The sequence below is a fragment of the Manihot esculenta genome, chromosome 6, assembly GCF_001659605.2.
Source record: "Manihot esculenta cultivar AM560-2 chromosome 6, M.esculenta_v8, whole genome shotgun sequence".
NCBI lineage: Eukaryota > Viridiplantae > Streptophyta > Magnoliopsida > Malpighiales > Euphorbiaceae > Manihot > Manihot esculenta.
Window position 1 is genome coordinate 9,259,607 of NC_035166.2, and position 12,267 is coordinate 9,271,873.

Below are 12,267 nucleotides of genomic sequence, written 5' to 3' on the forward strand. Positions count from 1 at the left end.
TGGGCAGCCGAAGCCACCTCCGCACACCTCTTCAGGGGTTCGGCGGCCGAATGTACCTTCGGCTGCCGAACCTGAGTTCATCAGCAGGGTAGAAACTTGCCCTGCCTCTCGCAAAAAGCACCAAACTCACTTCATCTCACACACCTCAATTCTTCCACTTGCATACACTCATGTATATGCTCAAAGGGGTCAAAAACTACCTAAAAACCCCAAACACACAACACAAACAACACAGAAACAAGCTCTATGCACAAAATCATCAAAACCTCACAAAGAACCCTAGTCATGCAACTCTCTCCACAAACCCCATAAAACCTTCAGAAAACATAAAAACAAGCTCAGGATCTTCACTTACCTCTTGAAAACAAGTAGATGAAGGATCCTAACGTGGAGTTTTGGAGCAACTTGCCTTCAAACTCTCCAAACTTCAAAACTTTGCGTGTGTAGCTTAAAACCTTCAAATATTCATGAAAACTAATCAAATCTTTGCATGATTTAATAAAAACATGAAGAAAGACTCACAAAGGACAGAGTTTCACCTCAGAAGACAAAAGAAACGGTGTTCTTACCGCTTCAACCGACTAAGGGCCATTTATAGGTGGCTGGCCAGACCACCTTCGGCGGCCACACGTGAAACCGAAAGCCATGCATGTTCGGCGGCCGAACCTCAACTTCGGCGGCCGAACCTGACTTTTCTGCCTTAGTTCATTTCACTCAAAAACTCATTTCCTTATGCATTAAACGTGATAAACATAGCAAAACATTATAGAAAAACATAAATCTAACCCTTCTAGAGACTTCCGACATCCCAGACGCCACCGGAAAGTAGAATTCTGATGCCGGACTCTAGACGGGTATTACAAGGATAAGGCTAGGATTTTCTTTCCTCTTTTTCTTTCTTTTGTTGTATTTGTATTTTTTTTCTTGTTACGAAATTACTTAAATGTAAATATTGAAATTGAAAATAAAGAAAAAAAATTTTATATAGACTCGATTTATAGTGAAATAAAACACAATAATATAATGGTACTTATACAAAAATTAAACGAGACCTATTTATTTATATTTTAAATTCACTATAGATTAGATTTTAAAAAAAATTACGCAATATACATGATGAAACAGTACGATCCAAATTAGCATAAATAATTTTTGAACTCACTTTCCACTTGATCCAAAATAATTAACCCAAGTTATTTATTTAGTAATTTCGTGCTAGCTATTATATACAATTTCAATTTTTCATCATCTTTTTTGGGTATCGTAGTTCGCTAGTATTTTGGGCGGCTCCACATCGTCTCACACGGATAGCCCTTTCCTCTCAGACCCACTAGCTCCACACAATTTGTCTGACCCAGAGTAGCTCTAATACCAATCGAAACAGTCTGGCCCAAACTAGCCCAAATAACTTTTAAATCCACTTTTCACTTGGTTCAAAATGATTAACCCAAATTATTTAGTAGTTTTTTATTAACTATTATATATAATTTTAATTTTCCATCATTTTTTGATGTGGACGATTTTCGCATCGAAAATAGATAGCTGACCGTTATACGTAAATGATAATCTGCAACATTACTCGTTAAGATATATTTTCACATAAGAAAAAGAGAAGACAACCAGCTAAAGCCAAGAAAGAGCCTTTAATTAGGATTTAGGATTGTGGTCAGTTGAAGCCTCCCTTTGTCCTTTTATTTTCCACAACTGTGTAAGAAAAGGGGAAATTATTTGTTGCATATACCTAACTTAACATCCAATAAATCAAATATTAAATTAACATAAGGCATATTTAATATTTGGGATAATAATTTTAAGAAATTCATTAATTTATTTCTATTTAAAAATCACTTAATTAAAATATTTTTATTTTGTAAAATTAAACTCTTTAATTTTTTTATTAAAATAATTATTAATTTATTTATTTTAGGCTAGATTGTTATTTTTTTATAAAAAAGTTGTTAGTTAATTTAATCTATTAGCATTTATTAGATAGAAGAGAGAATAGATATATATAGCATGAGTATTTAAAATTAAATTGAATATTTTTTAATAAATTGATTAAAAAATTAATTTGTATAAAATATATAAATATTTTAATTAAATAATTTTTAAATAGAGAAAAATCAATGAATTTCTTTAAAAGATCATGATTGATGGCTCAAATGGAGTCACATTTATTGCGCTCAAATAGTGCTGTCAATTTTAAATGTCACATTTACTCTTATTGATTTTAGTAACAAATTAACCCTCCAAATGACAAACTCTTTCCTCCGTTAATTTTCTTCCAACCATATATCTTCTTTTTAGCAATATCATTTTCAAGATAAATAATAATTAAAAAATATATTTATTTTAATACTTATCCTTTCAATCCACTCATAATATTCAGAGACGAGAATTGAAAATTTTATTTGATTTCATAATATGCAATATCTTGAATAGTAGAAATGAATATTTCGTACATGATATCCTTAAATAAAAAAAATCATAAGTGAATGATATGGATATTTTTGAACTATAAAAAAAGTACTATTGATAAAATAGGTACTATAAAAATAAATAAAAAAGGTTGCTTGATGACTATACCAATTCATATTCTTACAGCTTTATCAAAGAAATTGAATGGACATTTGCACATCGACGATCATTCGTATTTTATTATTATTGATACATGCAGAACGGTGATCATAAATAGGCGCTATTATAATATTATTTATTATTTTATTATAAAATGATATTGTAAAAGTTAAAATGATATTAATTTATAATATGTAAAATTTATTAATAATTCAATAATATGTATTATAATAAGGTTTAATGTATATTTCAATTATTTTAAGTATACTATATATATATATATATATATATATATATAAGATTTTATATTTAAATCACATGTTAATTTTGATTTTATAATTTGAAATTTTAAATTTAAATCACATATCTCAATTATATATGACTAAATTTATATTATAATTATACGGTCAATTTTGACTATATTAGATGAGATTTTAAATTTAAATCACATATCTCAATTACGCATGACTAAGTGTATATTATAATTATAGTATCGATTTTGACTATACTATATGAGATTTTAAATTTAAGTCATATATATTACGCATGATTAAATTTATATTATAATTATAGTATCAATTTTGACTATATTATATTAGATTTTAAATTTAAATCACATATCTCAATTACGTATGACTAAATTTATATTATAATCATATGATCTACTTTGACTTTACTGCATGAGATTTTAAATTTAAGTCATATATCTCAATTATGCATGACTAAGTTTATATTATAATCATAAAGTCGATTTTGACTTTACTGTATGAGATTTTAAATTTAAGTCACATATCTCAATTACGCATGACTAAGTTTATATTATAATCATAGGGTCGATTTTGACTTTACTGTATGAGATTTTAAATTTAAATCATATATCTCAATTACATGTGATTAAGATTATATTATAATTATAAGGTCGATTTTGACTATACTATATGAGATTTTAAATTTAAGTCATATATTTCAATTACGCGTAACTAAGTTTATATTATAAATTTAGGGTCGATTTTAAATTTATTGTGATTCCTTTCTTTTTATTAAAATTTTACTAATTGAGTTTATTCAAAACCAAGAACTTGTTCGATGGTAATATTTCATGTGCTTTCTTTGGATATGATTTCTATTAATCACAATTGCTATAAGGATTTGAGCAATAAGTATAATGGAACATAAATTTATAAGATTTGTAATTAAGTAAAATAGAATAATCAACAAAATAAAATTGAATAAAATTTCAATTTAATTCAGTTTAATTTATAAAGCTTGGATTTAAAATATGTTGAAATCATTCATAGGGAAATCTCTCTTACTATGAGTGAGAGATGCATAAGCACTAACCGAACAAAAAGAACTACTCCTCTGAACATCTCTTCAAAGCAGCAAAGAATTCGTACTCCGCTTGGGGAGTACAAATCTTAATGGAAAAATGTCTCTTGTGTAGCCAATAATATATCTATATTCAACTTAAAAGAAATTTAAGAAAAATCAAAGAGTTTTATCTTACTGATTAAGCTTGTGAATTTAAATCCCAATCATGCACCACAGCAGTAGCCTGTTGTGGTGCTGGGTTGCATTTTGCACCACAGCTGATGCATTGCATTTTGCACCACAGCAAGCTGTTGGGTGCAATCTGCACTACAACAGCTTGTATCACGATTTCAGATTTTGACACTGGTCTGAAACCGTGTGGCACTTGGTTTGAACTCTTTTCAAGCCAAGTCAGCCAAGCTCCTTACGCGTTCACCTGGACAAAGGAACGTAAATGTTAGGACCTCCTACCCCATTCTCATAAAAACGGGGAAAAACCACAGTTGTCATATGAAAAATATCATGATCGGGCAATTATAGCAATATAAGCACATCAACAAGCAACCAAGCACAAAGATTTACTGAATGGACTACTTATTTTATTCCAGGGGCAAAATAGTCATTACACAATCATGTCAACGACCCATTCCCAACTTGCAGACAGGGGGGAATGCCTGCAAGAAGAGAAGGCACAATCCAGGGACTCAACAAGCCTACGGTGGCCAGTCGGGCCCAGCCCTTGCTGGTGGCCAACTAGTCACTCTCCCCTAAAGAGCCTTAAGAACAAGTAGAACTATGGTGGGAGGAGACATCAATATGTCTGAGGTGACACCCCCCTTAATAAATAAATAAAAAGGAATTACAAGAAACTGACACGGCTCTTTTCTTACTACTATTTTCTACTAATTTATCCCATCATTATTTTCCAAAAATTCTAATATTGGAAAATTACAGTTTTGGTCCCTGAAACTCTATGACCCTGACACTCCCCCACTTAAATGGTCGACGTCCTCGTCGACTGAGCGTTAATGAAGTCCACTATCTTGTATGCGTATGTCTGTAGACTTGACTCCTCCCAACTGATTTCTTCAATACCAAGGCCATTCCACTTGACAAGGTACTCTATGTGTGGTGGACGCTTGGTGGACTGGACGATTCGTTCCGCTAAGATTTCTTCAACTCCTTGATTGACAGGTGGTGCGCGGGTTACTGCTGGTCGTGATGCCGTGTTACGGCTTGCATTTGACTCATTGGCATAATATGGCTTCAATTTGCTGACATGAAATACTGGGTGGACTGTCATCCACTTCGGAGGTTCAATCCTGTAAGCGGCTGGTCCAATCTTGGCAACTACTGGTACTGGTCCTTTATACTTCCGGACTAATCTTTTATCACGATTGCGAAAGAATCTCAGCTGCTCTGGTAATAGCTTCACCATAACCAAGTCACCAACTGTGAACTCCTGCGGGCGCCGGTTCTCATCTGCCCATTTCTTCATATGACTCTTAGCTTTCTCTAACTGAGCGCAGGCAAGCTCCACATTTTGCCTCCACTCCTTACTGAACTGGAATGCCTTCGGATTGCGGCCGGAATAAGGCCCATCTACATTATAAGGTGCCAACGGTTGTTGACCTTTCACAATCTCAAAAGGACTTTTGTTAGTAGTAGAGCTCTGTAAAGAATTAAAACAAAATTGAGCAACGTCAAGGAGGGAAATCCAATTCTTCTGGCTGGCACTAACAAAGTGTCGCAGGTACTCCTCCAACATTCCATTAACTCTCTCTGTTTGTCCGTCTGTCTGAGGATGATAACTTGAGGACATCGCCAGGTTGGTGCCCAACAACTTGAACAGCTCCGACCAAAATGACCCTGTAAATCTTGCATCACGGTCACTAACTATGCTCTTTGGGATTCCCCAGTATTTTACAATATGCTTGAAAAATACTTTAGCAGTCTCCTCTGCCGAACAATATTTTGACACCGGCACGAACGTGGCATATTTGGAAAACCTGTCGACAATCACCAGGATGTGATCAAATTCCCCTACCCGTGGGAGTCCAACGATAAAGTCAATGGAAACACTTTCCCATGGCCTACTCGGCACTGGTAATGGCTGTAACAACCCTGCTGGTTTCTGTCTGTCCGTCTTATCCTGTTGACAAACCAAACAAGTCTTTGTATACTCTTGGACGTCATTCTCCATTTTGGCCAAAAGTACCCTTGCTTCAAAAGGGCTAAAGTACGCTGCCACCCTAAATGGCCAGCCCACCTAGTGTCATGGCATTCCTTTAATAACAAACTTCTAAGTCCCCCTGCTTTAGGGACATAGATTCTGTTCCCCTTTGTCATGATCAAGTCCGCTTCTGACCAAAATTGCCTAGTTTTGCCGTTGTCCACTAGTTTCCTCAAGGCCATGGCTTGGGGATCCTTTAATAACTCTTTTCGAATCATTTCTTTCAACGTTGACTTTGCTACGCTCTGGGACAATTGAGCTATCCGCTTCAGGGTTGCTATCTCAAGTTTTCTGCTTAAAGCATCGGCCACCCTATTAGAACTTCCCGGGTTGTACACGAACTGGAAATCGAACTCAAACAAACATTCATGCCACCTTGCTTGCTTAGGTGTTAGTCTCGGCTGAGAAAAGAAATGGCTGACACCCGTGTTGTCTGTCTTGACTACAAACTTTGACCCCAATAAGTAATGTCTCCACGTTCTTAGACAATGAATCACTGGTAACAACTCATTCTCCTGGGCTGTATATCGAACTTCCGCTTCCTTCAACTTTCGGCTCTCAAATGCTACCAGATGTCCTTCTTGCATGAGTACTCCTCCTAGTGCCAGGTTGGAAGCATCTATCTGCACCTCAAATGGTTTACTCATGTCGGGGAGAGCTAATACTGGTTCAGCCATCATCGTGTTCTTCACATCATCAAAAGCTGCTTGGCACTCGTCTGTCCACTGCCACTTATTTCCCTTCTTTAGGAGCTCTGTGAGGGGACACACCTTTTGGGAATATGCCCTCACAAATCGCCTGTAGTAGTTTGCCAATCCCAAAGGATCTCAACTCTACTACACCTCTGGGTACCTTCCAATCTTGAATGGCTTTCACTTTACCCTAATCCATGCTTATTTTTCCCTGCTCGACCACATGACCCAAGAACTTGATTCTGGTTTGAGCAAACGCACATTTCTCTTTCTTGACGAAGAGATTATTCTCCCTCAATTTCTCGAATACTAAACTAAGATGTTCCCTGTGTTCTTTCAGTGAAGAGCTATATACCACAATATTGTCAAGATAGACCACCACAAATTTATCAAGATATTCATGAAAAACCTGGTTCATCAAAGTGCAAAAAGTAGCAAGGGCGTTTGTTAGTCCAAAAGGCATAACTAGAAACTCAAAAGCACCATACCGTGTTACACATGTTGTTTTGGGCTCGTCCCCCTCTTTAATCCGAACCTGATGATACCCTGATCGAAGATCCAACTTGGTAAAAAACTTTGTCGGACCCAATTGGTCAAACAAATCTGCTATCAAGGGAATAGGATACTTATTCCGCACTGTCACCTTATTCAGAGCTCGATAATCCACACACAACCTTAAGCTTCCATCTTGTTTCTTTTGAAAAAGCATAGAAGCCCTAAAGGGCTCTTTTGCTGGTCGTATAAACCCAGCTTCTAGTAACTCATCCAACTGTTTCCTCAATTCCGCCAGTTCTGGGGGTGCCATCCGGTAAGGCACTTTTGCTGGAGCCTTTGTACCTGGTAGCAACTCTATTTCATGATCAATACTTCGACGAGGTGGCAAAACAGACGGCAACTTCTCTAGCATAACATCCTTGTATCTCAGCATCACGTCCCTGATCTCAAGGGGGTATGTAGACATCTCCCCCTCTTCCTTCATAACTAGAACCACCACGTACGTCGGCTTGTTGCGCCTCACCCCCTTCTTAAATTGTAGCGCTGAAATCAACTTCTTCTCACAAATCGGACTGAAAGTGGTGGGTACCACACACGGTCTGTCTCCCATGAGGATAAGACAGTCGGCTGAGGGAATCGGCACTGCCCGTGCTGTCTTAAGAAACTCCATTCCAATCACTACATCGAAGTCATCTAATGGCGTTACTGTGAAATTCACCTCCCCTTTCCACGGTCCTATTTCATAAGCTACTGATTGAGCCACGCCTACCGTATTTTGTGCTTTGGAATTAACTGCTTTTATCTTCCCCTTATCCTCTTTGATCTTCAATTCAAAACGAGAAACGAACGAATCAGCTATAAAGTTGTTAGTAGCTCCCGTATCAACTAAGGCTCTGGCTAACTTCCCGTTAATAGTCAAATCCACATACATTAATCCCCTCTCAGAGGATTTGCTGGCTCTTTGCTTTTCCATAGCTCCTAGAAAACGGAGAGCCCCTACCATAGATTGGTCATTGTCCCCTTCTTTCTGTTCCTCCTCTTCATTTCTCTTCTCTTCCTCTTGTAGAGTTCGTAGGGAATTCAACGCCCCTTTATGAGGGCAATCTACCATTCGATGGGGTCCAAGACATAAGAAGCACTTTACATTAAGTCTTGGCAATGAGAACGAACTTGATCCTTGGGGTCGACTGCCCTGTGATCCTGTAGAGCTCAATTCCCTTCCTTGAAAATAAGGTTTCGATTTCACGTTCCCACTCCAGTTCCTTCTTTCTACCCCTCCAATAGTGTGATTCAATCGATTTGCTCCCCCACTTTGGGCCTTCACCCACTTGTTAGGGTGAGGGTCTTGCCCCATAGTAGAACTAAGCTTCCGCTTACTAGACGAGTTGGAATAATCCTCTAGGCCCTCAGCTGCCACTATAGCTGCATCAACATCTGTCACCTTCTGTCTCCTTAATTCATTCTTAGCCCAAGGTTTCAACCCTTTCATAAAGTTGTAAAACCGATCCTCCTCCTGCATGTTCTCTATGTTTAGCATGAGGCGTGAGAAGTCCCTCACGTAATCTCGAACCGAACCTGTTTGCTGTAACTCTCCCAACTTGCACCGTGCATCATATGCCACATTCTCCGGACAAAATTGAGCTCTTAACTCCTTGGCGAACATGTCCCACGTTGTAACTTGGTTTGCCCCCGGCCCTACTCTCACTATTTTATTACGCCACCATAATTTAGCATCGTCAACCAAGTACAAGGGTAAGATTAACAGCTTGTCCTCCTCGGACTCTCGCTTGGTAACTCTAAAGAACAACTCCATGTCAAAAAGAAAATTGTCTACCTCTTTTGCATCCCTTGCTCCGCCGAAAGCTTTCGGCTTCGGGACCTTTGTCCTCCCTGCCCCACAAGATTTCATGCCATTGCAACCTGTAATCTTCATAATGGTGTTCACCCTCGCATCAAGCTCTTCTAGCTTACCTTGGAACGTGTCCATCCTTTCTTTGACATTACCATTGATCGTATCAATGGTCTCTTTAGCACCATCTCTAATCTCTTCGACAACCCCTACCAAAGAGGTATGAGCATCAGAAACAGATTTGAGACTTTCCATTATGTCTCTCACTTGAGAGGCCACTGTCTCCCATTCTATCATTTTGGACTCCAGATCACCCCACCGGGTGTCCTTCGCTTGAAAAGGATTTTGGGTGGCCTCAAGCTCTATTGGCTCACCCTCACCTCTAGGCGATTTAGCCCTCTTAGCCAATCGCCATTCATTTTCTTTCTCTAGCGCCTCAATGCGCTTATAAGCAGAATCAAATTCCAATACCATCCCCTCTTGGGTGGCATAGTCACTCAATAGAGCAACAATGTTCTCAACCCTTCTCTCAAGGGCATCAATGCGTGTGGTAGATTTTGTCATACCTCCACACTATTCTCGATTGTTTTTGGCTCTGATACCAATTGTCACGATTTCAGATTTTGATACTGGCCTGGAATCGTGTGGCACTTGGTTTGAACTCTTTTCAAGCCAAGTCAGCCAAGCTCCTTACACGTTCACCTGGACAAAGGAACGTAAATGTTAGGACCTCCTGCCCCATTCTCATAAAAACGGGGAAAAACCACAGTTGTCATATGAAAAATATCATGATCGGGCAATTATAGCAATACAAGCACATCAACAAGCAACCAAGCACAGAGATTTACTGAATGGGCTACTTATTTTATTCCAGGGGCAAAATAGTCATTACACAATCATGTCAATGACCCATTCCCAACTTGCAGACAGGGGGGAACGCCTGCAAGAAGAGAAGGCACAATCCAGGGACTCAACAAGCCTACGGTGGCCAGTCGGGCCCAGCCCTTGCTGGTGGCCAACTAGTCACTCCCCCCTAAAGAGCCTTAAGAACAAGTAGAACTATGGTGGGAGGAGACATCAATATGTCTGAGGTGACACCCCCCTTAATAAATAAATAAAAAGGAATTACAAGAAACTGACACGGCTCTTTTCTTACTACTATTTTCTACTAATTTATCCCATCATTATTTCTCGAAAATTATAATATTGGAAAATTACAGTTTTGGTCCCTGAAACTCTATGACCCTGACAGCTTGCACCATAACAGCAGCTGTGGTGGCTTCCACCATAGCATGTTATTGCGTTGCATTTTACACCACAACAGCAGCCTGCTGTGGTGAAGATTGCACCCAGTAGCTGTGGTGTAAGATTGCACCACAGCAACTACAGTGGTGCAAGCCACAACAGGCTGTTGGGATGCATTTTGCACCACAGCTGCTCGGTTGCATTTTGCACCACAGCATGCCTACTGTGGCAATAATCATGCACCACAACACCTGTGGTGCAGATTAGACCCATAGCCTGCTGTGGTGCAATCTTACACCACAAATGGTGTGGTGCAGATTGTTGCCACAGTAGGCATAGCCTGCTGTTGTGCAATCTTACACCTCAAATGTTGTGGTGCAGATTGCACCCAGCGGCTACTATGATGCAAGCCACAACAGGCTGTTGAGATGCGTTTTGCACCACAACAGCAGTTTGCTGTGGCGATAATCATGTACTACAGTAGCTGTGGTGCAAGCCACAGCAAGCTGTTGTGTTGCATTTTGCACCACAGCAGCAACCTACTATGGTGCAAGCCATAGCAAGCTGCTGGATTGCATTTTGCACCACAGCAGCAGCCTGCTATGGTGCAGATTGCACCCAGCAGCTGTGTTGCAAGCCACAACAGCCTGTTGGGATGCATTTTGCACCATAGAAGCAGCCTGTTGTGGCAACAATCATGCACCACAAGAGTTATGGTGCAGATTACACCCAACAGCCTGTTGTGGTGCAATCTTGCACCACAAATGCTGTGGTGCGGATTGCACCCAGCAGCTGTGGTGCAATATGCCACAGCAGCTCTCTGCTAGAATACATTTTGCACCACAGCTGCTGGGTTGCATTTTGCTCCACAGCAGCAGCCTGTTATGGCATTAATCATGCACCACAGCAGCAGCCTGTTGTGGCATCAATCATGCACCACAGCAGCAATGGTGCAGATTATACTCAACAGCTTGCTATGGTGCAACCTTGCGGTGGTGCAGATTGCACCACAAATGCTGTGGTGCAGATTGCACCCAGTATCTGTGGTGCAATCTGCCATAGTAGATGCTGTGGTGCAAGCCACATCAGGCAGCATGGTTGCGTTTTTCATCTCAGCGGGTTGCTGGATGCAATCTGCACCACAGCAGCTTGCATCCAGCAGCCTGCTGTGGTGCACGATTCTTATTAAAGTGAAACTGTGGCTTCAAGTAGTAATCCATAGGGGAAAAAAATTCAACAAATTTCTCCGCATCATAATTATTTTGTTTTATCAAGTACTATTGCAATAAGTTAAAACAGTTAACAGACCCTTAGTGTAAATCCTAAAACCCAGCGGCCACAGCTCAAAAACTTAGATCTCTATGGTGTGGGCATTAATCTGTTTAGCCCTAACCTTGATAAGACAATCAATAAATTGGTTGTCTGCTTTTCCTTAACCTCATAAGCTTGTTGTAGATCACTGCTTTACCGCCGGATTATCCAAAAAAATAGCATATTCACCTCTATCTCTTTGGGTATAAAAGTAGAAAAATCACACTGAAATACGCTATTCTCAAACATTAAAATTAGGTTATGCCCAATAGCGATAATTATTCATATGTCTTCTTCCTTCTGCTTAAACTAAATATTCCAATCTTTGATTTCATGTGTTGAGATGTTGAAATTACTAACAGCATAAGGCTAGGATTTTCTTTCCTCTTTTTCTTTCTTTTGTTGTTTTTGTATTTTTCTTTCTTATTACAAAATTACTTAAATGTAAATATTGAAATTGAAAATAAAGAAAAAAAAATTATATAGACTCAATTTATAGTGAAATAAAACACAATAATATAATGGTATTTATATAAAAATTAAACAAAACCTAC

General features: G+C 38.7%; 1 protein-coding gene across 1 annotated transcript; it reads right to left on the reverse strand.

The window, feature by feature from the left end:
- Positions 1-7,003: 7,003 nt before the first annotated feature.
- Positions 7,004-9,721, reverse strand: LOC110612552. Its single transcript, XM_043957728.1, has one exon. The coding sequence runs from the start codon at positions 9,719-9,721 to the stop codon at positions 7,004-7,006; it is 2,718 nt and encodes a 905-aa protein (XP_043813663.1).
- Positions 9,722-12,267: the final 2,546 nt, after the last annotated feature.

Coding starts and splice junctions, on each gene's coding strand:
- LOC110612552 (XM_043957728.1), bottom strand. CDS start 9,721: ATGACAAAATCTACCACACGCATTGATGCCCTTGAGAGAAGGGTTGAG.